Below are 27597 nucleotides of genomic sequence, written 5' to 3'. Positions count from 1 at the left end.
AAAAAATACTGAACTAAGCCTTGGCCAATTCAGCACAAGAATAGGCGGGGCGAGGAGAATAATGGCCGCTCCTATGCAACAAAATTCGATATCTAGCTTATTATGAGCTAATTGTTGTAGCGGTTCTTCCGCGTACACAAATCTGAGAATTGTGAGGCGCACACAGTACAGCTTCATAAAAGCGCAAACATGTCTGCCGATACTTCTGGTAGCAGCAAATCGAAGGTAAATATCTTTGCCGGAAGACTGGAAACCGCTGTTTTAAGATAAGCGCGCCGTGAATGCGGTTACGATGTGTTTTCGCATAGAATGCCACTCTTTATTACAATTTTCGCTATTAGAATATGCCGGCAACTCATAACTATGTTCCAGGCGTTGTGGAGTAAGCTGTCGCTTCGTGTTGGTAGTACACGTTCGTGATTTCGAAAGCGACAACGAAGACGTGCCGGCTGAGCAAACGACCTACCGAACATTCGATTGCAGGTTGAATTCGACGTCAACATGACGTGCCAGAGCTGCGAGGCCCAAGTTCGGCAGTCGCTCGAGCGTCTTGGCGTACGGGACATGGTCATCGACGTCCAGAAGCAGATTGTGGTCGTGGACACCGACATTCCCTTTACGAAGGTCCAAGAAGCCATCCAGAGCACGGGCAAGAAGGCCGTTCTCAAGGGCTTCGGCTCGTCAGCAGGTGCAGGAATTGTGTTGGAATTGGTGATTGATAATACCGTAACGCAGCGTGTTTTGTACAAACTATAGTCGAGGAAATTTCGTCGATTCTATTGGTCGAGCCCGAGCAACAGCCACAACGTCCATAGATCCTAATCGAAACGTAGCGCTCTGTCGCAGCGCGAATTGATCTTATGCAACTTTGAGACTTAGATGAGCATGCAAGAAGCGAAAATTTACCCCCGGTCGGCAACTGAAACCCGTGTTTACAAAGCAGTGCTGGTACGACCTGAGTGTAGGTTCTTCCCCTACCGAGCGTTTATTTTCTGTCCTTTGGGCGTTCGTTTTGCGTATCATGTAGGCTAACTTTCATAACAGAAGTATAATCGGCTGACGGTTCACTAGAGGCTTACGTCTTGTAAAAAATGTGCGCATAACCATTTCCTGTGGTGAGAACGCATGGCGGTCGGGCATTGACTGGCAGTAGACATTTTTGTAACTCGCTTTTACATTGCTAGACCACATGACGCATGCTCCACTTTTAAAGCGAAAGCTTTCTTAGTGGCACTGATGGCATCCTGCCAAAAAGCTCATGCATTTCCCTATAGACTGGTTGGTTGACCGAAAATCTCTGATCAGATCTCTGGACACACAGCGCTTGCGTGAAACCGGGCATCCATTGTGTCAAAATGCTCATTCAAAAATCTCGAAAAAAGAATGGTTCTATATAAGACAATGCATGCATCGATCATGAAGAAGGATTACAATACTAGTACAGCCTTGTCTCATAAACCACGTAGTGGTATACATTTAGATTGTTCATAGATGCGTTAACATAGTTCGTGAAAAGTCGTCGCATGTGTTCATTCTTCATTTGTGATGTGCGTCTTTGACGGTTTGATGATCGATTGGGTTCACTTTCAGCAAAGTTTGACGTGAGAAAGCTTTTACGCTTCTTTCAACTTTCTTGAGGAAGGGACGGTAAATTTTTTTAAGTAATGAAAGATTTCCTGCCACTCCACTGAGTTTTAATGACACACTGAAGCGTGAAAACAATTCGGCCTGTATTGTTAGTGTGGAGGGGGATAAAGAAGCTAGGAGGGTGGGCTGTGTGACAAGTGCAAAGCAAAAAATACAATCGACAAAGTCGGTCTCGGAATGCGTGGTAGTTGTAATGAGCTGATCGTCAATTTAGACTGCTTGCTGACCCATGTGAGCTTACCGAGTCAGCAAAGTCGTAACAGACGTGCACGGGGAGTGTGGTTGTGTCATGAAATTTTGTGTGCGGCAAAAACCAGGCAGGGCAAGTTCATTTGGGCTTGTCATAGTGCCATGGCGAGTACAATGTTTTTCAACGGCACGCGTAACCTCTACTTAAATCATGTAGTAAAACAGGCAGTAGTATTTGCTCAGAGTATGCTCTCTGCCCCAGTTTTTTTTACTCCATATATAGTTCATTTGGCGTGGGTCACTTGCAGCAAAGAACTTTCACACTTTCTGCAATTAAGTTTCAGAATGTCGTGTTGATGGCATAGAAAAAGTCAGATATTATTGGTGCTATCGACTACAGCAGCAAGGTAGCCATCAGCTGTCATATTTTCTACACATTCTCCGTGGTAAGAGCACTTTCAGGCACCTTGCAAAGTAAACTCTTCTTTTTTTTTTTTTTTAAACAGGGAAGATGTTTAGCAAATCGTAATTTTTCGTGTCTGCAGTTAAAAATACCAAGAAATTGCCGAGCGCACACATGTGAACACGGGCCTCACGGCAACCGCCTGGCAGTTGAAAAAAAACCAAGAAAATGCCCAGCACTTGTGTGTGCGTGCCTCGCGACGACCGCCCAGCGTCCACGGCGCATTAACCACTTAGGGACATTGGCCAAGAGTGGCAAAAACAACTTCAGTGATCGGCGTAGTCGTGGCAGCACTTGCTCAGAATGAGAAAGAGACGTCGTAGCGTACGCCCCGTACAAGTAGATGTCCAATGATTATCACTTCCATAAAAAATGAAGGAAGCTCACACTTGTAGCAACAATGATGCAGTACAGGCCGTTGTGTCAGCTAAGAAGAAGCAAATCGACTGCAATCGTGGACTTAAACCGTGGGGCAGGCCGTGAAGGTTGCATTCAGCTTCACTGTCTTCAAGCCTTACACGGTAGTATGAGCTTCCTTTATTTTATTTTTTTGAAGGTGAAGGGAAGGTACAGTGGCATAACTACTAAGGTCAATGTGCAACACTATGCTGAAGCCAGTAAACATTATCAACGTCATGTTCGCCTGGAAGGTGCTGGTTAAGAGCTTGCTTGGAGTTCTCTAAGCTCTGTGGCAGAAAGACGGTTTACTTTGTAATGCTCACGATCCTGTAATGAAAAAAATGAGAAGAAAATGGGAAAGGAAAATACCAGTATTATGTGTTTATTTTGTCGAACAAAAGTGGGGAGAGCTGTGAAAGGGGCTTTGAAAACAAAAAGTCACAAAGTCCTTAGTGTTCCTTTATGACTGTGTAGAGTCATGGGCAGATGTAATGCGAACATGGAAATATTAACCAAAACACGCAAAATTGAAGAAGACTGTTCATGGAGCCTCAATAATGGCACACTATTGGTATATTTGGAAAGCCATATTTCCCAACTTCGTTAAAGGGGCACTGACACAGAATTTTTCATCTTGTTTTTTTTTTTTTTTTTTTTTTTTGCGATAAGTAGCTAGTGACCTACTTATAACCTGCAGAAACCTCATTTTCTTCGGCGTGCGACGGTTGTTTAATTAGAGGCATTTTCAGTGCGGCCAGTCCCAGTTTCGGTTTCAGCGGGTGCCGCGAAACGATGGATTTTGTGTGAACAAAGCTGACCACGTGACCATCGGAGGGATATCACAGAGCAGAGCTGCCGTAGCACTGTCGAATCCGCATCGCCGGCAGTTTCGGCGAATGCCCCCACGTACTGATCTCGTGAGCCGCTTAATAAAAAAGTGACCGTGGATGTGACGCAGGCGCTGCGAGTGCAAATGCTACCGCGGCTAAAGAGCGACGCGCGACGCTCGAGACAGTGGGTGACAAGACGCGCGCTGGGAGCAGCCGGCCGGTCTGCCTACACGTCTGCCTACAGATGTGTTTGGCTTAGCACTGCGGCGGATATTCAATTGCTGCTCTCGTAAGCGGTACAGATGACAATTTTTAATGCAACCCGCCATCGCATCACTAACTCCTTTCTCATATAAGCTGCCATGGTTGGGACTTGGCAGCGGTTACAAGCTATCACTCGAGCTACCTGCGCCGGCCTGGGCCACTTCGCGGCCGTGGCCGCCACCTGCACCGCGACCGTGCGGCTTGTCAGTGGGGTTTTCGTGTCTCCGGCGCGTTTTCACATCCAATGTAAATAAAAAGTAGTAGAAACAGAGTGCCTGGAATCGCTGTAGAACTTTGGTCGTGGCCAGTTGCGCGATGAGCCGACGAAATCACGGCGGCTCTGCCGCCAACGAACGGGGTGTTCGTTCTCGAGAGCAGAAGCTCCTCCCTCCGGCCCTCCGATTGGAGCGGAGAGCCGGGTGAGCCGGCGAAAAACGCCGGCAGTGCGGAAGCAGCAAACACAAACTCGTGACGTGTTTGGATGTTGTTTATTTACACAATATCCTCGGGATGTCGATTGCGCGTAGTCCTCTGCTGGCTGCTCTTTTGGGTTTCGCACACTTTAAAATTGATTTTAAATATGTCCTAGGCTGTATTCGCCGCTGATATTTTGCAGCTGATGTATGTGTGTTCACACCAATCTATCTCTGAAGTTATCTCACCTTCAAAATTTTGTGTCAGTACCCCTTTAATGTAATTCAGCCACACATCAGTTCATACATAGAAAGAAGTCACAGTATTTGTACATTCTGGTTCATATTTTCATGATTGCATTTCATTTGTCCATGACTGTGTACTTATGAAAAAAATAATGCTACTTAATTCTAGTCGTTTGATTTCACTTTTTTGTATAAAGACATCACAATATTGTTGATAAATACCATATTTTCGTGCATATAACTTGCCCCTGCATATAATCTGCAACCGCTATTTCAGGCCGCTGGGAAAAAGAAGAAAGAATCTTTGCGTATTGCCCGCACATTTGATACAGGAAAGGCTGCACCAAAACTACTACTCAAGCAACACATCATGTACTATGTAGACGGAACAAGCATATATTTAGCAAGTAGAATACACTGAGTGCAAGGTGAAAGTCACAATTCACTAATAAAATTCAGTAGTTAGAGTGTACTTGTCCTTGTTATTTCTTGTTATTTCTTCCTTGTCCTTGTATGTTTTGCGCAATCGCGGCCATGGAAGGCTTAGTCACTGCTACTGCGTAGGAGCTTCACGGCACAACGTGCATGGCCGTGAAGCTGCACTAAAGGAAAAACTCCACGTATTATCTGCATCCCTGCTTTGCCACTGAAATTTTCGCATTTTTGGTGCAGGTTAGACGCACGGACATACGGTATCTCATCCGCATGCTAAGTTTCACTTCATCCATAAAGGGGACTAGAAAATGGGAAACTTCAATCTGGGGGTGGAATGCTTCCAACTAAAGGTTAACTTTCAGCGAGCAGGTAATCAGCTCAAGTGACTATAACTGTATTGCACTAACATTTGGCAGGCAAAGCCACTCCGAGTGTCGCCGCTGCCGTGTCCGAGATGTCTGGCCAGTCTGGAATCTTGGGCGTGGTCCGCTTCACCCAGGCTGCTGAAGGCAGCTGCGTCATTGACGGAGTGATTGATGGCCTCAGCAAAGGAGCCACGCACAGGCTGCGCATTCACGAGTTGGGAGACCTGTCCAACGGCTGTGAGAGGTATGTGAAGAAAACGTCCCTCTCAGGTGGAGAAAATTACATTTGGTTTTGTTTTCATTCTTCATTAACTCATTTCTAATTGAATTCTAAAAGAAGCCATGAAGACAAAATACAAGCTGGGTTGATTAGAAAGACTGCTTAGTCCTGATAACAATGATACCAATATCATCGCAATCTTCAAACAAATAACGGAGATATTAAAGAAAACGTTTGAAGCAGTCGCGACCCCCAAGCCAATTTCCCGCAACTTTTCTATGACGTCACGGAACCTTGTTTGTGTGATTGGCGGCCGCCTAACTGAGCTGTTGCGACGACACATGACTGGACGCCTGTAATGGGGCCTCTAGTTCCATTTGACCGCATCACTTGAATGCTAACGGGCAGTTAACGCACTGAAAATTGTGTTTTATTGTTGGCCCGTATGACGTCATTCTTGCTCATAACACGTCACTGTGGCGCAAAATCTGAGTTTTTAAATGCTTCTTGCTTTTTTTTTTTTCATTAAAAAAACATCTTTTGGGGCTGTAATGGAGCTGAGTGAGATACTGAATCCTAGTTCTTTCAAATTACACGAAGTTGTATTTAACAAACGAAATCATCTACCACCTTCGGTAGCTAGTATGATCGAAGTCTCTATATATAAGGCTGCAATTGGAAATCACCTTTGTTCAACATGACCACATTTATGTTCTCAGTGTTGTTTTGTATTGACCCGTGTTCCTGCTTTCAATGTTTACTACTGTGTTTTTGCCACTAATTGTGTACTTATAATTCTCTTTGCCGCACCACTCTCTTCTGTAATGGCTTCTGGGCATTGAAAGTGTTGAAATGAGTAAATGAATAAATTTAAGATCAGGATAAAGAAGAGTGCAGAAACTTACCTTACGGGGCAGAAACTTGGAGGCTCACTACACGGGCTCAACTTAATATGAGGACGACTCAGCGAGCAATGGATAAAGAAGAGTGCAGAAACTTACCTTACGGGGCAGAAACTTGGAGGCTCACTACACGGGCTCAACTTAATATGAGGACGACTCAGCGAGCAATGGAACGGAAGAGGATAGGTGTAACATTAGGGTACAAGAAGGGAGCGGAGTGGGTCAGGGAACAAACGTGTGTCAAGGCCATATTAGTAGAAATGAAGAAGAAGAAACGGGCAGGGCATGTAATGCGAAGGCAAGATAACCGTTGGTCATTAAGGGTAACAGAGTGGATCCCTAGAGAAGGCAAGCGTGGCAGGGGGCGGCAGAAAGTTAGATGGGCAGATGAGATCAAGAAGTTTGGGGGGGTAAACTGGTCGCAGTTAGCACAGGATCGGGATAATTGTAGATTGATGGGAGAGGCCTTTGCCCTGCAGTGGGCGTAGATAGGCTGATAATGATGATGATGAAAGAAGAGTGCTGATAAAGCTTTCTTACCTTCCAAATGTTGCACTGTTATTTGTGCAGATGCCTAATGGTGTGCCAACATCACATCAGAGGCAGGGCGTCACAAGCAGTTGTAGGGTGCAGGCAGGGAAAGAGGTTATGAAAGCAGAAAGTTGCGTGAAGTTTACAGAAAAATGAATGCTGACACCTTTGTTTTTCTGGGAAGCATTGCTTTATCACTTCCACTCAAAGCGCATTACAGCAGCTGTTCTACTTCGCGGCGTGTACTCGGGCGCCTATGTAGTGGAGTGCATGTTTCGCGTACTGGCGTGCAACCAAGGTTCTCATTCTTACGCTCTGCCACTATGCGATATTCGGTTACCGCAGCAAGCGGGTATACCATTTTTGTTTTCATTACCAGCGCCCCCTTTGAAAAATACCGACGTGGTCGTTACAACACCCCCGACGCAGAGAGGAGCCCTCAAGGTTGAAAAAATTGGTAAACTGCATCATCATCATCATCATCATCACCAGCCTATCTACGCCCACTGCAGGGCAAAGGCCTCTCCCATTATTCTCCAATTATCTCGGTCCTGTGCCAACTGTGACCAATTTATCCCCGCAAATTTCTTGATCTCATCTGCCCATCTAACTTTCTGCCGCCCCCTGCAACGCTTGCCTTCTCTAGGGATCCACTCTGTTACCCTTGATGACCAGCGGTTATCTTGCCTTCGCATACTTCTTCTTAATTTCTACTAATATGTCTTTAACACCAGTTTGCTCCCTGACCCACTCCGCTCTCTTCTTGTCCCTTAATGTTACACCTATCATTTTCCGTTCCATTGCTCGCTGAGTCGTTCTCAATTTTAGTTGAACCCTCTTAGTGAGCCTCCAAGTTTCTGCCCCGTAGGTGAGTACCGGTAAGATGCAGCTGTCATACACTTTCTTCTTCAGCGACAATGGTAGGCTGCTATTCTCGGTAAACTGCACCGAGAGTTAAAAAGCGAGTGGTGTAGGGCACAGGGTGAGGGGTCAGAGGACAAAAATGCGATGAACTTCAGGTTGCCAGCTCGCAGCCATTTCTATCAGCTGCCATTAGGGTTCTCCTGATGTTTGGCTGAATAGGGTGGTTGACATTTCTGGGCCCTGTCGCCAAAGCAACGATAGTTATAACAGCGGCCATTGTTACTGTGATGAGACGAGTCGGCATTGCAGTCAGAACTTTGAGAGAAGTTCTGGGGAATTCATCATACTAGTGAACATGTTCGCTAGTATGGTGGGTGATGTCGATGCGGCGCATGATCTCGGGGGTGGGCCGTTGGGCGGCGACAGCACGGACTGGGATTGACAGTGATGGCAGAGAGGCTTCGATGACTCGGACCACAATCTTGGCGAGGTAGTCTAGCAGTAGAGTTTGGTGAACGTAGAGGTTGGCTTGTGCGTGTGCGGTAGGCTCTGTGAAGCCACGGGGATCAGAGGATGTAGTCATCTACTCGCATGTTGCCCATGAGGGCACTCATATTGCACAGGAAGTGCGATGGCTTGTGGTCACCGAGCTCTTCATAGTTAAGTAGTTGACGCATTTTCTGGTATTGCGAAAGGGAAAGCCATTGGGTAAGTTCCGTCTTCAAATGAAGGTAACTGTCGTTAGCCGGAGGACTTGCGAGTATGTCGTAGCTCAGTCTCCTGGCGTGAGTCCGGATGGGCGTTGACTGAATCTTAGCACATGCGGTCATGGGGGACGCATGCCAGGGGAAATCTGGTGCTTAACTTGTGTGAACAACATCTCAGGTGAGGCTGCCCAGAACAGTGGAAGCTTGGCGGCAATGCAACAGACATCCAGGTTAGTGACAGCCACAGGAGTAGCAACGCCAGCATTGACGGCGAGCACTTGATTGGGGCGTTGGGGGACGTAGTTCGAGTGGGGCCGTGCTGAATTGTTGGGCGAGCGCAGCTTGTTTTGTATGCACTGCTGCTCTTGGTTTTCAATCAGCTCTTGCTGGGCTTGCAGTTTGTTGCACTTCTTGGCGAAGAGAAGCGAGAGCTTCCTGATCGGCCATAACAGTGTGATATGTTCAACTTCTGGGTCACCAGATGTCGTGAAGCATGGCTTTATTACGCTCACTGGAAGCACATTAGAGCAACTGTTCCTTTCATGTACTTGATTGCCTCCGTAGTGGAACACGGGCTTTGCGCACTTGTACGCTACCATGGTTTTCTTTCTCCTATTCCACCGCTGTACGGTATTCGGTACCGGAGCCCGTGGGTATACCGTTCTTGTTTTCGTCACCGGCGCTCCCTTTGAGAAATACCAACGCGGTCACCGCAATTTCCTCCCTCCATGGCATAACACCATGAATTGCAGTTTACTGGATGCTCTATTGCAATGCGCAACTGTCCAAGGCAGAGCATAAACACAAGTTCCAAGCGGATACACACAGCCACTTTTTTTTTTAGAAATCACTCCTTCCTGTTTGGAGCCATGATCTTTCCTCTGGTGAACGACGTCTTTCTTTACACCTGGCAGACGTTGTCGTTTAGCAGTGTTTGTCTCGCAGTGCACATGACCGCACACTGTGAGTGGGCTGTGTGTGGGCACATGTGCATTGCAATGTGTGCACCTCGCCCTGTAGCACCATCACATTTCGACTCGAACATCATGCACATATACTAAAAAGGTTTTTCGAAGAACGTTGATTTGCTTGTGCAGTGAACCTCATGTGGCGCCATCTTTTGCATTGCCCGTACTTTTATTTTTTTTAAGCGTGAGAGCTTGCATCAGTTTCCAAGGCCTGGCTGACCTGTTTACGTGTGAAATCTGAATCGGAAAACTTGGCCCTCATCTGCAATTAGTTCCATCTTCATGTAAATGAGCTGTTAAATAAAGCGAACATAAACCCTCTATGGAGGGTTTATTTTCGCTTTTTTTTTTCTGGTGGTTAGTTGCACTGCAATAGCTATAAATGGTACATTGCAAAAAAAAAAAAAACAGAAACCAGGAAAACAATGCATATGCATGGCAGTTCAAAACACCAGTTGAGAATGAACAAAGTTAAGGCATGCTATCAAGTGGTTGCTGACGACAAAACAAGAAAATTGTGGAAATGGCTCTTGCCTCAGTGTGGTTAAGGCTTCAGAGAAATCGAAGCATTGTGATGCAGCGGGGGGCAGAAAGTGCCAGCGTGTCTGCTATTTAACGAGCGTACAAAGACAACAACTGGTTCCGCAACTGTGTACACTCATGAGCGAAAGTTTGTGGACCGCGGGAACGGTGGGTGAAACCAAATATGGCTGCACTAGTGTCACTAGATAAGATACATAGCACCATCACTGAGGCACGTACTAAGTGAGCAACGGCGGCCATTTTGGTGTTTATCGGTGTTGCCAGATTGCCGCTTGTGCGGCCTCACCGCTAACTCTGATGAGATCATTTGTAAACAACCCAGCCAAAGATGCAGCAAAACGGCATCTTTGGACACTTCCGGAGCTGAAATGCTGTGAAGCGCGTTATCTTTGATTCACATTCGTAACGTCGCGCAAAGCTGCAGAACAGGGAGGGCAGTTGACTGACAGAAAACGCATAAACAACAAAATGGTGGGGGCAATGAATGGTCCCGGTGCAAATAAATGTCACGTCATGCGAACTGACCGATGATCATGGTGGCGGCATGGAACAATAGGAGAAAAGAGTGCCAATACTTTAACGTTATCTAGTGGCACTAGGCTGCACTACCTGACGGCACACGTTGTGCTGCCGACACCTGTGCCAAGGGAGTGCGCCGTCTTTCAAAATTAAACTCGAACACCTTCCAAAATCACTAGCATACCTGCCAGGTTTTCCGAATTTTCAGGGAGACTCCCGAATTTTCATGGTTTTGTACGATTGTGCGACCGAAACAAAAATCTCCTGAAAACGCACCCGCGTTTGGCCAAATCTTTTTCCCCAGTCTGGCCAAAATGTGCGGGAGGTATACCTGACAATCCAACCCGACACCAATTGGCAACATTATCATTGAAGTGCTTAAAAAGCGTACCGTATTTACACGATTGTAAGTCGACTCGAATGTAGGTCGACCCCTAAAAATTGAATATCTCAAAAAAAAAAAAATGCGAGCGCTGCCTAGAAAATCGTATCTCAAAGCATCGCCTCCTCTAAGAGAAGCTCTTCCGTCAACCCACACGGCGGCTCTACCATCAATGATCGATGCTCCCATAAGAGCCGTGCGCTCGCGGTATGCGTGGTAGATGTTAAAAAAGAAAAGCTTTTGTATAAGCACCCGGAATAACCATGCGCTCTGGGTTGAGCGGGAAGAGCACATTCGCTGCGAGATGACAACCATCGAATCAACCGGAGCGGCCACTGCCGCGCGATACCAAAACAAACAACATGGCGGCTGACGGAAGCGGCCGCGCGATTTACTTTTGAGCGACTAACCTCCCACCATCGCGTTCGGAAGTGTACTGAACAATGTGGTATGATTTGGGCTACGTTAGCGCCGCGCATTGAATTAAAGGATTCGCTAATACTCATTTTGCTTATTAGAGACGAATAGAACGCTTCTTGACGCGTTTTTGCACGCGATTCGTGCGCGTCGGTGTTGCGCGGGAGACTTTCACGCCGGCGTCGACGATTGCGCGCGCGCGGCACCTTCTGCTAGCTCGGTTACACTAGCTCGGTATGACGCGTGACGAGCGCGGTAGTGGGAGGACCCTGGCGACTTGCTCCAGCCGGCTGGCGCCGCCGGAGATGCTTAGGCTTACCAGGGTGGCGGATATTTGATTGGCGCTTTCCCTAGCGGCGTGGATAATGCTTTATAGTGTCGTTTTTGACCACATTATCAGTTACTTTCCTGTACAAACGTCTTCGTTTTTGCCTTCAGTGATATTTTTAAGAGCGTTTAAAAGCGGTCGCTGGAGCTACGCGCACCTCTTCGCGGCTGGTGACGCCGCCATGTTGCCGCCGCCGATCGCGTAGCGTACGTGCAGTATGTGGGTTGGGATTCGCGGCAGCGTCAGCGCGGCGCATTTTCGCGAGCAGAAAACGCCCCATGCGGTTCATACTTTGGACCATAACCATGGGAACGAGGGTGCAAAGCTGTCCCCGCCTTGTAGATCCCCGACTTCTCGTTTCTCTTGCCGTTACGAGCGGTAGACGGTTTGACTTCGATTCTAAGTCGACCCCCCAACATTGGATTGGCAAATTTGAAAAAAAGGGTCGACCTACAATCGTGTAAATACGGTAGTTGGCCATGCGCAGACGGTGAACCTGTTCGTCCCATTGTTAGTTTACTGTTTATAGAAACGCAGCGCCGCCGCCGCTTTCGTTTACGCACGAGCACGGCTGTTCTGGACGGCCGTTCTGAAGATTTAGCAAGTCTCCAGTGGTGTAGCTTGTTGTTAGTTTAGACGAAATAACAAACAGTTCAGTTCCTGCAGTTTTGTATTGCGCTTGGCAGTACTATTTTCAGGACTTTGTGAAAAGGACAGCGTCAGCCACGTCGAGCATTTGAGTGGTGTAGCTTGTTGGTAGTTTGGATGAAGAAACAGTTCATTTCCTGCTTCGTTGTAAGTAAATAAAAAAAATGTGTTTAAAGTTACCCATTCTGTTGTTGCTACTACCCCCCCCCCCCCCCCCTTCCTCTTCTCGGTAAGATCTCCCTAATGCCATCCCAGCAAACCTGGCAGGTATGCACTAGATTGTTGGCTCTTGTTCCTAGAGGTCAATGTCAGAGGAAGCGTGCTGTGTGGGGCTGAGGGGCTGATAATCATGACACGATCGACTCTGGCTATGCACAGTTCTCGACAACGCGAGTGCGCACCTTCAGCGCACCGTCATGTGATGCAGAAGTTGACTGTGAATGCCACTTCCATGATCTGCGAACTTTATCTCATGAGTCTAACTGTGTAAGTGGGGAGTGAGGCAAACTAACAGTCACTTGAGATGAATGAAACAACCAAACGTTTCCCCCCCCTTTTTTTTTTTTTCATTTTCCAGCACTGGAGATGTCTTTGATCCGCAGCCGACCCAGGCAGGTGAAAAGAGGCCGAAGGTCAGTTCCTTGCTTAATACCTGATTGCAAAGTTTCCTTTAAGGAGGAACTCCAGCTCGCGATTAAAGCTGAATTGCTGTAAACTTCCAAAGCTAAAATTTTACGTTGTAGTTTTTCCTTAACCACTGTTTTGCAGTTTGCTAGAATTATTTGTAGCCTTGTACGCGTTTAGAGCAGACTACAATTGGAATTTGGGTTGCTTTGTGTAGTCGTAGAAGCATAAAATGCGGCAAAAAGCTGTGAACCCGAATGCACAGGTTGCTCATTGTTTCTTTCTGTGCAACTATACTTGTTGTATGACAGTTCATACTATAATGAACAGTTTGCACTATAATGGTGGTAGCTCTTTCTAAGTATACGCCCATAATCTTTGACTTTGTGTGTCACGCTTTCATCTCAGTGTTCATGTTTCATATTCCCATTGTTGCACTACATTGTTGCACTGCTAAACATGCGGCCAAGAATTGAACATGGGGCACTGGTGACAGTAATAATCCCAGAAATCGGCTGAAAATGTCAAGCAGTGCCTGGTTGCAAAGCTACTTTATGATTTTAGGCAGTTTTATTGCCTTTGCGCACGTTGTTCTAAGTACTGTGGTGGTTCTACTTACCTCAGGACCATTCTCAAACAGTTTACAACAGTTTCAGTTTCGTTTCTGCATCGCGAAATTCACATTTAGCGCTACTACGCAGTTACCCAACTTCAAGGCTACCTGCCATGGCGCCTGGAGCGTCCGCGACTGATCCTCGAACAAAGCACGCCACTCCTGATTTCCCCCCACCCTAACGAGATTTCTGCCATAAGAACTTCAGATGCGAGTCGAAAGATCACACCCAGTCGCCAGATATCTGCAGCAGGATGGAAAGTTGGGCGAGTTGGTGTTGCGACATGGTGACTAAACAGCGCAGAAGACGAAACACAGCGAAGAGCAAAAACAGGACGAGCGCTCGTCCTGTTTTTGCTCTTCGCTGTGTTTCGTCTTCTGCGCTGTTTAGTCACCATGCCAGATATCTGTTCCGCCGAGGAGAGCGCTTCAAACCGGCCTTACACTGCCAGCTGTTCGCCTTCCAGTTTCGTTTCCATGTGAGGGCATATCCGGATGTCTAATGTTGCTGCTTAGTTGAACTGTTATTCGGACGGAGTCTCCGACAAGTTTTTGTACTGTTTCATTTGAAAAATGTTAGGTGGCGCTGCAATAGAAGAGGCTCGTTTGTGCTGATCTTTTTCATCGCGCAACAGCTACTCGGCCAAAGATCGTCGGGCACGATTCTAGCGCATCGTACCTCATTTTTGCGAGCAAGGCTACAATTGCGAGTAAGAAGATGATAATAAAGCTCAGCTTTATGTTTTGAGAGATAACTGACTGTGAACTTCAAAAATCATCAGCCACAGCGTTCCGTTTTCAACTTCATGCATGTTTTTTCCGCATCGCGTGCTTGTCCCAAATATTGTGCTCGCTGTAAATGCAAAGTCAGTCATTGACAAGATGGTTTTGCATTATGTGGGGGCAACTTGGTGCTTCTGATAATGTGAAACTGCCAAATTTCTTCCATGGAACCACCCGAAATTGCACATTTTGAATTAAAGGTTGGGCTTCACTGCATGACACGAGCACTGTGCGTGCTAACATTTTTTTTATATCTGACAAACTGTTTCGCGCAAGTCGACATTTTTTCTAGGGCGTGTTTTTGAAATGTTTCCCTACAAAATGTACATTCTAATTTTTTTCTACTACCGGTGGTTTAACATCAGAACTCCTTTATCATTTTTTTCGACAACTGGACAAAAATTTTGATTTTGATATTTTTGTTCACAACTATGATATATAAACACCCTTAAAAAACTGGTGTTATTAGAAAGGCCATTAAATAATCTGCATTTTGTGTTCCTGCAATTAGTGCCTAACCAATTTTTTAGCAGGAAAAAAATGTTTTCTTGGACCCCTAAAAATTGGTATTTTCCAGTGGTAGCGAAAGAGTTAAAGGAGTACTGACACGAAATTTTTATGTTACGTTTTTTTCGCTGCTATGCGTGCCTACCAGCCCACGAATCATAGAATGGCAGATTAGACGGTCGAGCGCAGCGTAAACATTCATTTACGGCGTCGTTTATTCGTGCCAGTTTCGGTTTCGACAAAAAAACGCCGAGCGGCCGCCATGACAGCATGTATCACATGGCGTCACCATTCTTGCCGTATCGCTGCCTCTCTGGAAGAGCGCGCGAGCGAGCGCAAGCGCGCGCCCAGACCGGCCGAGGTCTTCGCCGTCCCCACAGGCCCGGGCAGCATGACGTCAGTCCCAAAAACATGACGTGTACACACGCCCGAGCAGCGCGCGCCAACCACAGCCAGCGCGTCGGCTTCGTCACGGGAGCCCCGACGTCGGCAGTTTGGGGCACGTAGTAGATGATGTCACGTCGGCCCGCTCTGGGCTTTTTCGTGCGGGCGAAGATTAAAATGGATTTTAAATATGTTTCGCTGAACGGTTGCTGTTGAAACTTGCTGGGAGATATCTCCTGATAAAAAGGAAGCGTTTTACATAGTTATCTCAGCTTTGAAATTTCGTGTCAGTACTCCTTTAAGTGCAATTGTCTTTTTGTCATATTGCTTTGGCTTCGTGACAATTGTTCTAATGGTGCCTCAGGCCTCAGTGAATTCGCACTTCACTTTTTTTTGTTTGTTTGTTTGTTTTCTCTTAACCTGAAGAATCAACAAGAAAACCTTTTGTCATCAACAATTTAGAATTTGCGGCACGGGATTGCCGGGCCTCAGGGACTGCCTGGGCTGGCTCAGGCCGGCACGAAAAATTTTGGTTCAAGCCCGAGCCCGGCCCAGGCCCGAGAAAATGCATGCTACCTGGCCCAAGCCCGGCCTGGTCGGGCTTTCGGGTTGGCACGGGCCTACTCCACAATACCTTACCTTGTGGTACTACCTGGTATGGCGTCAGCGTTTGATGTTTAATAGTTACGCAAAACCTGTCAAGATGGCGCCACTTGTTCAGCAAGCTCCTTTGGCCATGTGACTAAGTGCAGCGCTGTCACGTTTTCGTTCATGACAAACCCAGTGATTTTGGCCAGTGTTCACTTTCTCCCTTTTTTTCTTTGAATGCATGTGAATGAAGTAATTTCTGAAAAACTTCCATGGTGTGGCTTCCACCAAGAGCACTTCACACCTGGTAGCTGCTGGCATTTTGTGAGATGGCACTCTGAATCCACTAGATTTCCGCTTTTACTTTGAACATCCGTTTGAAACTTTGTTGCAGTGGTTAATGGAGGCACTTGTGCTGCGCAGTTATTTCCCACGTGGCATTGGGGATGTTCCCTGTGAAAAGTGTACACTTGTGAAGTGTGTCTAGCTGGGCATTTGTTCTGCGAATTTCGCCTTACTGTGGCCCTATTTCTTTTCTCTCTTTGCATGCTCCCTATTCGCTGCTGAAATGAATGCCGACACCAGAGGTACGGCAGCCTCGGGGAAATTGACGTCGACGAAAACGGCCGAAGCGTCTTTCGGAGAACGAACGACACCGTCAAGGTTTGGGAAATCATCGGAAGATCGCTGGTGGTTTGTTCCGAGTCCTCCGACAAGGTGCATCGAGGAGATAACGATAGTTGCCTACGGTGGGTTTTTAAGCATTTGTTATTGCACAGGCTTCTCTTATTAGGAACCAGAAAGCATGACAAAAGCAGAACTGGAAGCAGATGAATTTATGCGTGCAGTGTGGTTGGCTTTGAATGATGTCGCTTTACTGATTGCAGAAGGATGTTTCCCTTGTAAGCGTTCTTGAGGGTGTCATGAAGACAAAATACAAGTCTGGATCATGGAAACGACTGCACTGGCCCCATAACAATGCTGCCAACTTTAACGCAAACTTCTGGCAACTAAGCTAAATATATAAAAAAAGCAGGTGAATCAGTGGCAACTCACCAACCAACCACTCCTTCACCGGGTCTTTGTGACGTGACAAGATCTTGTTTGTGCAATTGGCCACTGATCATAAGGAACATAACTGTGCAATTCTAGCAGTGCTTCTGGTTTCATTTGATCATATTCCTTGATTGCTAAGGTGCAGTTAACACACCTACACTAACTGTGTTTTTAGGCTTCCCTGTGTTACATCACAGCTGCCATCGTGTAGCAAGAAGTTGAAGTTCTTCGATAACTTTATTCTTTTTTCAGCAAAAAAAAATTCATCTTTCAAGGCTCAAATGAAGCTAAGCGAGTTACCAATGGTTAGTTCTTTGAGATATAACAAACTTGTGTTTTGTGTTCACGGCTCCGTTAATTTGGTCGAAGCCATAACAGACCTAGTGACGTAAATTTGGTGTCAGCACAACCTTTGCTGAGCAACTTTTACAAGGACAGTTAAAAAGGTAAACACGAATAAGTAGCTGTGATTTTATTAAGGCTGCTTAGAAGTCTATGAATAGAATTTTCACGATAGAGTTTGGAAATCCTTTGCGGTTCTCACAAAAATGCGACAGGCAGTCTAGGCTGTTAACATGTGCAAGCTACACTTGAAATGTTTTGAAGATTTGAATGTGTTGTGTGCTTTGCTCAGTGTTGCGGACCATCCTCAACAGAAATCCCTGCACTTAGCCCTTAAAAAATCCTGTCTTTTCTTAAGTAAAGTACAAGTTTTCTCACAATTATCTCTAGATGAAGTGAACAGAAGTAGGTAAAGCTGCAAATAGACCTCCTGCTCAGCTCCAAAGTCTACATAAACAGAAGAGGGAGAAGTTGTTTTGCAGTTTTGTTAAAGTTTACTTTGCCTTATTTTTAGGGTTAGCTCTAAGCGTGATGACCCACGAAACCATGGGACACTTTCACAACGGTGCCTCTTGTCACGTGAGATGGGGATGAGCAACAGTTCTCAGGAAATCCTGACCAGAAAGCAGTGGAAGTTGGGCTAGTCGGTACACATGTAAAGCGAAAAAAGCTCTGATAAAATCTTTGGACACACCACGAGTGCGTGAAACTGGGCTTTCTCTGTGTCAAAACAGTTATGGCCCAACCACATGCAGCGTACTTTCCGCGTATTCATGCGTCGACGTCGTCACCGTTGATGCATGTCAGCGCGCGTCGCCAAAAGTGCATGGCGACACGAGCTGATGCGCGAGCAGCGCCGATGTCTACACTCGCCAGACATTGGTGTTGACGCAGCGTGAGAAGGCAGCGGAAAGCGGGCAGCAGCGATCGGGTTTCCGGTCTTCTTGTGGTTTAGGGTCATTCCTTTCAGCAGAAGACAATCAATTTTTTTAACTTGCGGCGATTGGCTGCTTTTCTGTTTGTAGCTATTTTTGTTTGAAAGCACTCGTTCATTTGTGGCTTGTTTGGCTTTCATCGGGAGATTGGGGATTTGCGATAGCTTTTTGTGAGTTAAATAAGGGAGCTGAGGCTACATCGCTTGTAGTATATTAGCAAAATGTGGCTTGTCTGCAGGATCGGTGTGTGACGAGCAAGCGTTATCAACGCCAGAATTCTAGCGGCACATTCCATTCCATTCGTGGGTGCTGTGGCTTGCGTAGGGAAGACCGGGGATGTGCGATAGCTTTTCTTGACTCAAATAAGGGAGCTGTGGTTACATCGCTTGTAGCACTAGCATGATTGTCCTCGGCTCCAAGATCGCTGTGTTGGAAACAAGCGTTACCACTGCTCAAATCTCTCAAATGTGGCCAAAACAAAGCACGCCCGACATTTGTGGACAACCTCGGTTAGTATACCTGTTTCTTGGTGGCTGCCTTGTACCCTGGCGTGGTCGAGCGGTTGGGTGCTGGGCTTCTATTTTGAAAGTCTGTGGTTCAAATCCTGGCAAAAACTGTTTTTTTTTTTTTTTCGTGGTGAGGGTTTGATCAGCTTGCTTTTTTTTTACACAGTAAACAAAGGGTGCCACAGTACCTTGACTTTTAACCTGCAAATGACATTTGACGGTAACCTCAGTATCTAGGCAGCACTGAAATCTGTTTTTCTTGCACTTGAATTCATGAGCCTTCAGTCGGTACGTGACATGAAGGTTACATTAAGTAGTAACTAAAGAAGTTGTGCGAAGTGTGTCTTCGTTTATCATCCTATCTTATTTTGTTCAGATTTGACCGTGCCGACTAGAGATACATTTCGCAGCATTTCAATATTTGCCCGCAAACATATTTAGCGATAAATAAAATGGCCAAGTGATTTTTTTTTTTTTTTTTTTTTTTGCTATAGCAAGGGTCTTGATAACTGCAATTCAACAATCAACAATAATGGCTCATAAACGACTTCAACAGGATGGCATGGTTATTACAAATAATTCCAGCAACGCACGCCGACGCAGTGGCGTCGGCGTGTCCAGGCGTAGAGACAGGCACAACATTGCCTGTCTCCTGCGGTTATTCGCCCTCTCCTGCGTGTCTGTGCATTGCCACTGAACAACGCCGACGCTCGCACGACGCTTGATTTTGCATCCATGTGGTGAGGGCTTTACTTGAAAATCGTGAAAATTTGTGCAGCTTGCACTAGTGGTGCAATTAAATCCGGAGAAACTGCAGAACTGGCGGCCCCTCTCCCTTCGTTGGAGGCCCGCGATGAATTGCCCCTCACATGGATTTCCGAACTTGCCGCTGGAAGTTCTCCATGAATGGCAGGCCGGGATTTGTTTTGTCAGCAGGCTTTCACATCTTTCCCAAAGTTACCCGCGTTATAGAACCCGCAGCAACCGGCTTCGTAAACTTGACGTCTGTGCTCTCCACTTCAGGCATGAACGCTCATGAACTGGCGAGGAGAACAGCATGCGAGAGATCACGCCACGGACGCTGGGCAGAGTGTTCTCGAAGGTCGGCCGATGTCGCACGCTCCTCACGAAGCGCATGCTCACGTGCGCTCGGTATTTTTGCTTGGTATTTTTTTGCAAACACCATTGTACCAAGCTCAAGCTTAAGCAGCTGTGCTGTTAAAAAGCGGAAACAGTTGCCGAAGAAGGAGGGTACAAAAGAAGGATGACAGGACCACGATGAAAGTGAGTGGGAGCAACAGGAAACAGATGGGAACAACAGTAGATTGGAGGGAGTCTATTTGTAGTTTGTGGGTGGTTCAAGCCTGCCTGGTCACCTGAAAGGAACACAATATACTGGAAAGGAGAGGTGCGCACTAAGCGCTGGTAAAAGAAAGAGCAGAAACACACACATCGATCCTTTGACTAGCTGAGTGGAAGATAAAATGTAACGCACAAGTTGGAGATTCAATCCCAACCCATATATGGTAGTCTTGATATGTCCATCAACCCACACTGTGGTTGTGGTTACTTTGCCACCCTGCATCTTGCAGATATAAGTAGCCATGTAAAAAAGGTTCACTTGGATGATTCACTGCATGCATTAGGTGGTTCTAGCTCTGTGCGTGATAGTCAGCCGACTTTGCATTACAGACTATCAGACAATGAAACGCCAAGACAAGAGATGTGACCCCATGTGTTTTCCGAGCTATATTTCCTTGATATCATTCATCATGAATTCATATTTTGGTTGGTTAAATGGCACAGCTACCAGGCCTACAAATAGCACCCATCTTTTTGTCTTCTCAGCGAGAAATGAGCTTTTTTTATGTTGTAAGCAGATTCAACAAACACATACGAATTTGAAAGGAGATTAAAATCTGATTTGCTAGTGTAAAAAAAAGGTCTCCGATGGTGGGTTGGATTTTGTATGCTTAATACTTGTGACCGGTTTTTTAACTTCAAATACGGTCATTTGTTTTGCCTGTCACAAATAGATTTTGAATGGTTCTCCGAAGGCTCCACCTTCCCATGCACACAAACACAACTTGTGAACTTTCTGCCGTTGCTAAATACTGCCAGTACTGGGAAAATTATGCCAGTAGCTATCTTCAAATATTAGTACTATGACATTCCAAGACTTGCAGCAGAGTATGGGGCATTGTAGACCACCGCTGTACAAGGGAGAGGGCTCAAAGAGGGGGAGAGGGCACATAGCAATAATGCTGTTAGCCCTGACGTTTTTGAAAGAAGCTTAAAAAGAAGGTTGAACTAGTGAAAATTCCTTGTTTTTTTTTTTTTCATTTCTGGTAGAATGGCAGGGCATTCTTATATCCTTAATTCAGGAAGAAGTATGTTATTATGTTATATTCCCCTACTGTTCACAGTACTGAGAGCAATGTAGAATGAATTCCCTCACAGCCCTGTTCAAGTTGATGAGCCTCTGAGTAGCAGGCTGGACCTTTCTTTCGAGAATGTAAAAATTCCGTTTTGCGCGATATTCCTTCCAACAAAACGCAAGTTAAATTTCACTTCCATCAAGAAGAATCATGTTCAGGTTGAAACAAACAATTATAGCTGGGGCTTAGACATGACCAAGGGAAAAAAAAGAGAAACGCAGTAAAGCTTTTAACCAGTTGATGTTATGTGATAATATACACTGGAGGACAAAAAATACTATCATTATTGCCGGATCTAGACTATTGTAGTCACATTTGCTTGTGGGTTTATTTAAAACTGGTTGGGTCCTGTAACTTGTAGCATTTTGAATGACGATGCACTGTTCTCATTTTTGGAGTGGGAAGCAGTGTTAGGTAAGACACGGCCTTCTTCCCTTTAAAAGGGCTGGCTTTTGGTTACTCAGTCGGCTCCAATCCAGACCCAAAAGACATTTTCTTAGCGTGAAAAAAGATATGAAATAATCAATAACATTCAAATTTTGTGCTGCACGATATCAGCAGTAATGTGATAGTGCTAACGTTAAAAACATTGGTATCAGTGTGCCAACTTCATGTTAGTTTTCAAGTGGCTGCGATCAAAGGGGACTACAAACACTGCTATTGTTGCACACTTGTACCGTATTTATTTGAATATAAGGCGAGGTTTCTTTCTGAAATTCCCCTGTCTCAAAGTCGTACCTCGTCTTATATTGGGAGCTGTGTGTGTGTGGGGGGGGGAGAGAGGGTGCACGCACATGCGTGCGTGTGCATGTGTGTGGTGATATTTTAGTCTCCAAACTGCACCCTCGCCTTTTAATCATGAGCGCCTTATAATCGAATAAATATGGTATTTATTGGCGATGGCTTTGGCCTGTGGCCACTGATCACACAAACAAAATCCCGTGACATCGTAAAAAAATCCCGTGACGTCGTTGTGAAAGTGATGATTACCACTGCTTCAGCTTTTTTGCTTGATATCTGGAATAACTGTTGGAAATTTGCCCTAGAATTTGCGTCATTGTTATAACGACAGAGGCGGTCTTTGGAAGGAACCAAGCTTGGTAAGCCTTTTGATGCCTCCAGCAAAACATTTCTTTCAGCTTTCGCTAGCTGGCCAACTGCTTAAAGTTTCAAAGTAGTGGTTCTCATCAAAAGTGATGGCCTTGTTCAAGCTGCAAAAAAAAAGGGGGGTGGGGGGGGGGGAATTACGAACAAATTGAGAAGGGTACATTTGCGTGAATGGAATTTTTTTATTTTCTGTTTCCAGAAGGAAAGAACTAAGTATGTCTGAATCCTTGGTATTCCCAACAGTTCAGGAGAGCTACTAATTTCCCATTCCTTTTCTCCCTCAGTCTGGCCTGCGGCATCATAGCCAGAGCGTCAGGCATTGCCCAGAATCCTAAGAGAATTTGTGCCTGCGACGGCGTGAGTGTTTGGGACGAACGAGACGCGGCCGGAAGCAAGAGGAGCTAAACCTCGGAAGTGACTATGAAGGAGCATTTACGCCAAGCATTTACGTCAACCTGGCTTCCCGATGCCAAGTGTGGCACGTAACCTTATAGCACCCGAGGAGACTGTTGTCACTGTGATAGCGTTTCAATGCTTGCGATACTTATGCAAGTGTTCCCGGTCTTTTAGGGCTGCATCCAACAAACGCAACTCCAAATTTTATGCACTCCATTGCTTTCACCGACGTGCGATAATGTGATCGTACGTCTGAGCTGTTACGGACTGGCTCCACACCTACACACTGTTATGCTTGCTTGTTGCACTACTTATACAAATTGTGTGCAAAGGCAGCTGAAAGCCATTGTATGTATTATGCGCTATTTATGTATAATGCGTAAAAAAGGGAAAGCCGCCAATAAAGAGATATTTTTTGTTTCGTATGGAGGGCTGCTGTGTTACTAAAGAGTATATTGTAGTTTATGCTATCTCTTGTTAATGCAGTTTTTCTGCATAGCTGTGGGATTCGCACCACTACAGAGCACTGAATGTTCTGTTTATTTAGCTAAATGTTTTGTTTGTTTTTTTACAGAATACTAACAATTTCCCATAAGATTAGTTTCGGTGCAAGCATGGACAAGGTTGCAGCTTTTCATGTGTGGTGCTCAATAAGGCAGAATATGGGAAAAATGCGCATAATTCAAAATGCACAAAGAAGCAAGTATACATTCACTGGTGGGGAAGCCAAAATTGAGACGAATAGAAAAATATGTGTGGCAAAAAGATGGACGCAGACGCCATCACCAGAAGATAGCTTGCCGACGTGTGCTTTGCAGTGATTCATTGAATCGTGATGGACTGCATGGCAAAATGGACTGCATTTCAAAACGAAGTCGGTGACTTTCTAATGCTGACTGCACATCTGAAAAACAAACCATTTCAAGTTAATATGTACTGTGTTTTCAATCGGTTTCATCAATTTTTTTTTATTGTTGACTGCCTCGTTATGACTGCATCCATTGGATTCTATTCTTGAATTTTCCTTGGAAAGAAGGAATAATTAAGGATAATGCATACCCTAAACATTCTCATAAATGCTTTCACCTGGTCAGCCTGTTGTCATGTTGCTGTATAAATTTAAGCCTAGGAGCGTTGCGGGACATTCAAAGGTAACTAGACCAGCATGATGTAGCAGTGTAATCGGCGAGACCATGCATCTGTATCTGTTGTAGATGAGGCATATACCGCTTTCTGCTGTACGAGATCTATCCAGTATTGCAGTATTATTTGCAGTGTCGGGAAACCAAAAATTCTGCAGAAATTCAGAAAATTGTCTACTAATGCGTAGCATTCCTATGCCGCTTGTCTTGTCTTGAGTGTGAGTTTTTTACAGCCAAATTTTTTGGTTTTTCTAAATCCTGTCCGACCAATTATCTCCATTTACACTATTTTAATGAATACAGGTGCAACTTTCGTGAAATCTGCATTATTGTTGAAATTCATGGTGTTACGCGGTTTGCCATTTGCCATAATTTTATTATATTTTTTATTTTTTTATTTTTCCAGAATTTCGTTCGACCAATTATCTCCATCTATGCTATCATAACGATTACAGGTGGAACTTTCACGAAATTTGCATTACTGTGGAAATGCAGGGCGTTACACAATCTTGGCTGTGGGGTATTTGGCAAAGAATGCTTCGCATTCATATTATTTTCGTATTCAAAGACTAGGTGTGGACAAAGGAGGTGTGTGTGATATTGTTGAGCGGAGTGGTACACGGCTCATATGATCCCAACAACCATCGCGCTGCTTCAGCACTGGCAAAAGCACTGCAAACAATGCTCTTCACCTAAAGGAAAGAATACCCGAGAGGCCCCCCGGACCTGAAATTAAGCGATGACCATGTATGAGGTGGACAATTTTGACTTTGCACGTAGTACAGTTCGCTTGAAAGTTGCGCGGTAAAATTTAAAATTAACCCAGTTAGCCGGACTCTGATTGTGAAGAAACTGCTTCCAAGCGGCTTTCCTACGTCGGAAATCTCTGGTACATTCTTCATTCCACCAAGGACTACACGAGTTGTTGTGGACTGATGCAACAGTAAATTTTGCTGTACGTATGGAATCATTAATAGCTGTGATCACGCTTTCAGCCCTGCAGGTTTGTTCCATAGGTGGAAAAGTAGAGAGTGCATTGTCCAACGCCGAGGAAAATTTAGTTATATTGATGAATGAATGTACTCTGTGGCTAGGTATTTTCGCGGTGCAAACTATTTCGAAAAGAATAGGGATATGATCACTGTTCGTCTCGCAATCAACTGTTGACCACGAGGATACCAGCCCTGATGTTGCAAAAGTGAGGTCAAGGACAGACCGCGACTGACCACTAATAAAAGTGGCATTGCCCATATTTCTACAGTGAAGGTCATTATCGCCTGCCCATTCCCACAGACGTTTCCCTGAGGTGTCTGTCCTAAATCCCCAAGATACATGATGCGAGTTGAAGTCTCCCGCCACTACCACAGCTTTCTGGCACACCGCGATAGCCGAATCTAAAGGTCTGACTTCGAAAACTCCGTGGGGGAAATACACGTTTACCAATGAAAAAGGCTTGCAACCCGGCAGAAGCAAATCAATACCGAGAATCTCACATTGAGAGGACAAGAAGTCAAAAGTCTTAAAGGCATTACGGCAGAAGTTATTAGATATTAATATTAGTAAACCCCCACCGCGACCTTGACGGTCCAGTCGGAAAGTTTTATAGTTATGAAACGTAAAACATGTGCCGGAGTCCAACCAAGTTTCTTGTAGAAAGATAATTTCAGGGGAAAATTTAGCAGTTAAAGAGTAAAGGTCGGAAGAAGAGGATCGAATCGAGCGGCAATTCCATTGTAACACTTTAAGAGACGTAACTGGGCGTTCCTATTTTTTGTTTTCGCAGAGGGACCGGGTGGAGGGGACGTGCCTCTCTTGTTGGAAAAGGTAACAATCATGTCTTCAGACGATGTCTCTTCACACGAATCTAGAGGTAGCGGGACTGTGGAGCAATCCATAGGTGGGTGACAAGTGGACTGGGAAGCTGTAGGCGAAGGACGCGTCTCATGACATGGATTGTTCAGTGTGAATTGGCTGGTAGAGGAAGGAAAAACAGCAGGTACAGATACAGCGCTTTGAGACTGCGCTGGTGCAAGCACTGTTGCATTACCTGCCAAGGTGTTAGTGCAGAGTGGGTTTACCACGGAAGCTGTCATTAGTGGGGCTACTGGAGAGCTCTGAGGAGGAGCAGTGACGGCCTCAGGAAGACTGAACGATGGCTTTGTAGAGTTGGAGTTGAACTGCTGCATGAAAGCGAGTATGCCCTGGAATGCTTGGAGCAGTTGAGAGAACTGCGACGACATCATCTGCATTTGCGCTTGCATTTGCTGAAAGCCTTCTGAAAATATACCTGACATACGGTCAACCGCTGCAGGCATGGCTTTTGCGATAGCAGCTTCTATAAGCGAAGGCAAGGAAGGGTCCGTTGTAGCCACCTGACGAGAGGCAACACCCGCGTATCCGAAAGCCCGCTCTCTGACAATGGCTGCGGCTTCCGCCCGCGAACATCGACGTTTTTCTTGAACTTCGAGCACACTGACTTCCTGAGCTCGTGCAGGACAGTTGGAGTAGTCCGCTGGGTGTCCTTGTTGACAGAGGCAGCACTTTACCTCATCTGCGTTGCATTCGGAAGCTGAGTGCGCGCTCCCACACGAGCAGCAACGAAGGGACGATTTGCAACCCCCCAAAGAGTGCCCAAATCGCCAGCACCGTTTGCACTGCAGAGGACGTGGATTTAAACGATCAACTCTGAAAACGAGTGGCCAGACCTTAATTTCAGAGGGGCAAGTGAGACCTGCAAATGTGGCGATGACTGATTCAGTGGGGACCCTGGTGTTATTGGCCTCTCGGCTACAGCGATACACTGCAATCACCCCAGCATCTGCAAATTTGTGGAGCACGTCCGTGGCGCTCAACTCTGCGCTAACACCCCGTATGATGCCCTTTGAGCACGCAAGATGATGAGGGATGAACGCACTCACCGGAATGGAGCCGAACATGCGACAGTTTAGCAGGTAAGAAATGCAGGACAGATCTGAGGACCTACACACTAGGCCACCCTTGCCGAATTGCCGTACCTCGGTCACCGACTGGTAGTGCTGCGTGGCACCCTGCAGGGCCGACTGGACTGCCTCGGGATGGTTGAGACGAATGGACGCCCCATTAGCCGGAACCGGAGCCACAGGAACCCTGTTCACGCCACCACTGGAGAATAAATTCAGAGGCAGCTCAACCCGACCAGGGCGATGGCCCCTGGCCGGGAGAGCTGAACGACATCAGCTCGCCTGCTTGCCGAACCTACAATTTAGGAAATGCTCCACCGTTAGAAAGTGCTCTCTAAACGAAATGAAAAAGCAATCTGAAATCTAAAAAACTTGGCCAAAACCCGCAAGGGGAAGCAGAGAACAGGGGCTAGTAGCCAAAGACACGTCAACCCTTCAGCTCGAGCGAGAGCCCGAATGACGTGACCGTCCACGCGCCAGACCAGGGCCGTAGCCAGACATTTTTTTTCGGAAGGGGGGGGGGGGCTATGGGCTATGGGCTATCGGAAGGGAGCAGGTTTGCCGAAAGGAGCACTAAGCGTGGCTCACGCGTTGGCTGTTAAAATCTCGAACACCCAAACCTCCCTCTGGCTACGATCCTGGCTTCACACCTAAACACGAATGCATTGGTGGGGAGGCGCAATACAGTAGAATCTTTGGTCCCCGTTAATTCGGAAATTCGGATAATTCGTCATGCCCGCACCCTCCCCTCAAATATGTGCACAGCCCTATGGCAACAAACATTCGCTAATTCGACGCGAAATTGCACGCGCACCTAATAACGCTAATAAGGACGGCGCAACTGTATCGAGTCTTTGGAGCACGCATTGTTACCGTCTCAAGCACCGGCGTTACCGTCGTGGAGGGCCATCCGTGGTCATCGCTTTCGAGTGCGAAACATATTTTGGCGCACGTGTG

At 46.1% G+C, this 27597-nt stretch overlaps 1 protein-coding gene across 1 annotated transcript; it reads left to right on the top strand.

The window, feature by feature from the left end:
• Positions 1-20: 20 nt before the first annotated feature.
• Positions 21-22984, top strand: LOC144143577 (copper chaperone for superoxide dismutase-like). The gene is made up of 6 exons (XM_077675377.1): positions 21-225; positions 484-688; positions 5303-5495; positions 12858-12912; positions 16365-16528; positions 22448-22984. The coding sequence occupies exons 1-6, from the start codon at positions 190-192 to the stop codon at positions 22566-22568; spliced, it is 774 nt and encodes a 257-aa protein (XP_077531503.1). The 5' UTR covers positions 21-189; the 3' UTR covers positions 22569-22984.
• Positions 22985-27597: the final 4613 nt, after the last annotated feature.

This window comes from Haemaphysalis longicornis, unplaced genomic scaffold (assembly GCF_048455015.1).
Source record: "Haemaphysalis longicornis isolate Haplotype H1 unplaced genomic scaffold, Haemaphysalis longicornis Haplotype H1 scaffold_6, whole genome shotgun sequence".
Classification (NCBI taxonomy): domain Eukaryota; kingdom Metazoa; phylum Arthropoda; class Arachnida; order Ixodida; family Ixodidae; genus Haemaphysalis; species Haemaphysalis longicornis.
This window is presented reverse-complemented; position numbering and strand designations above follow the sequence as displayed.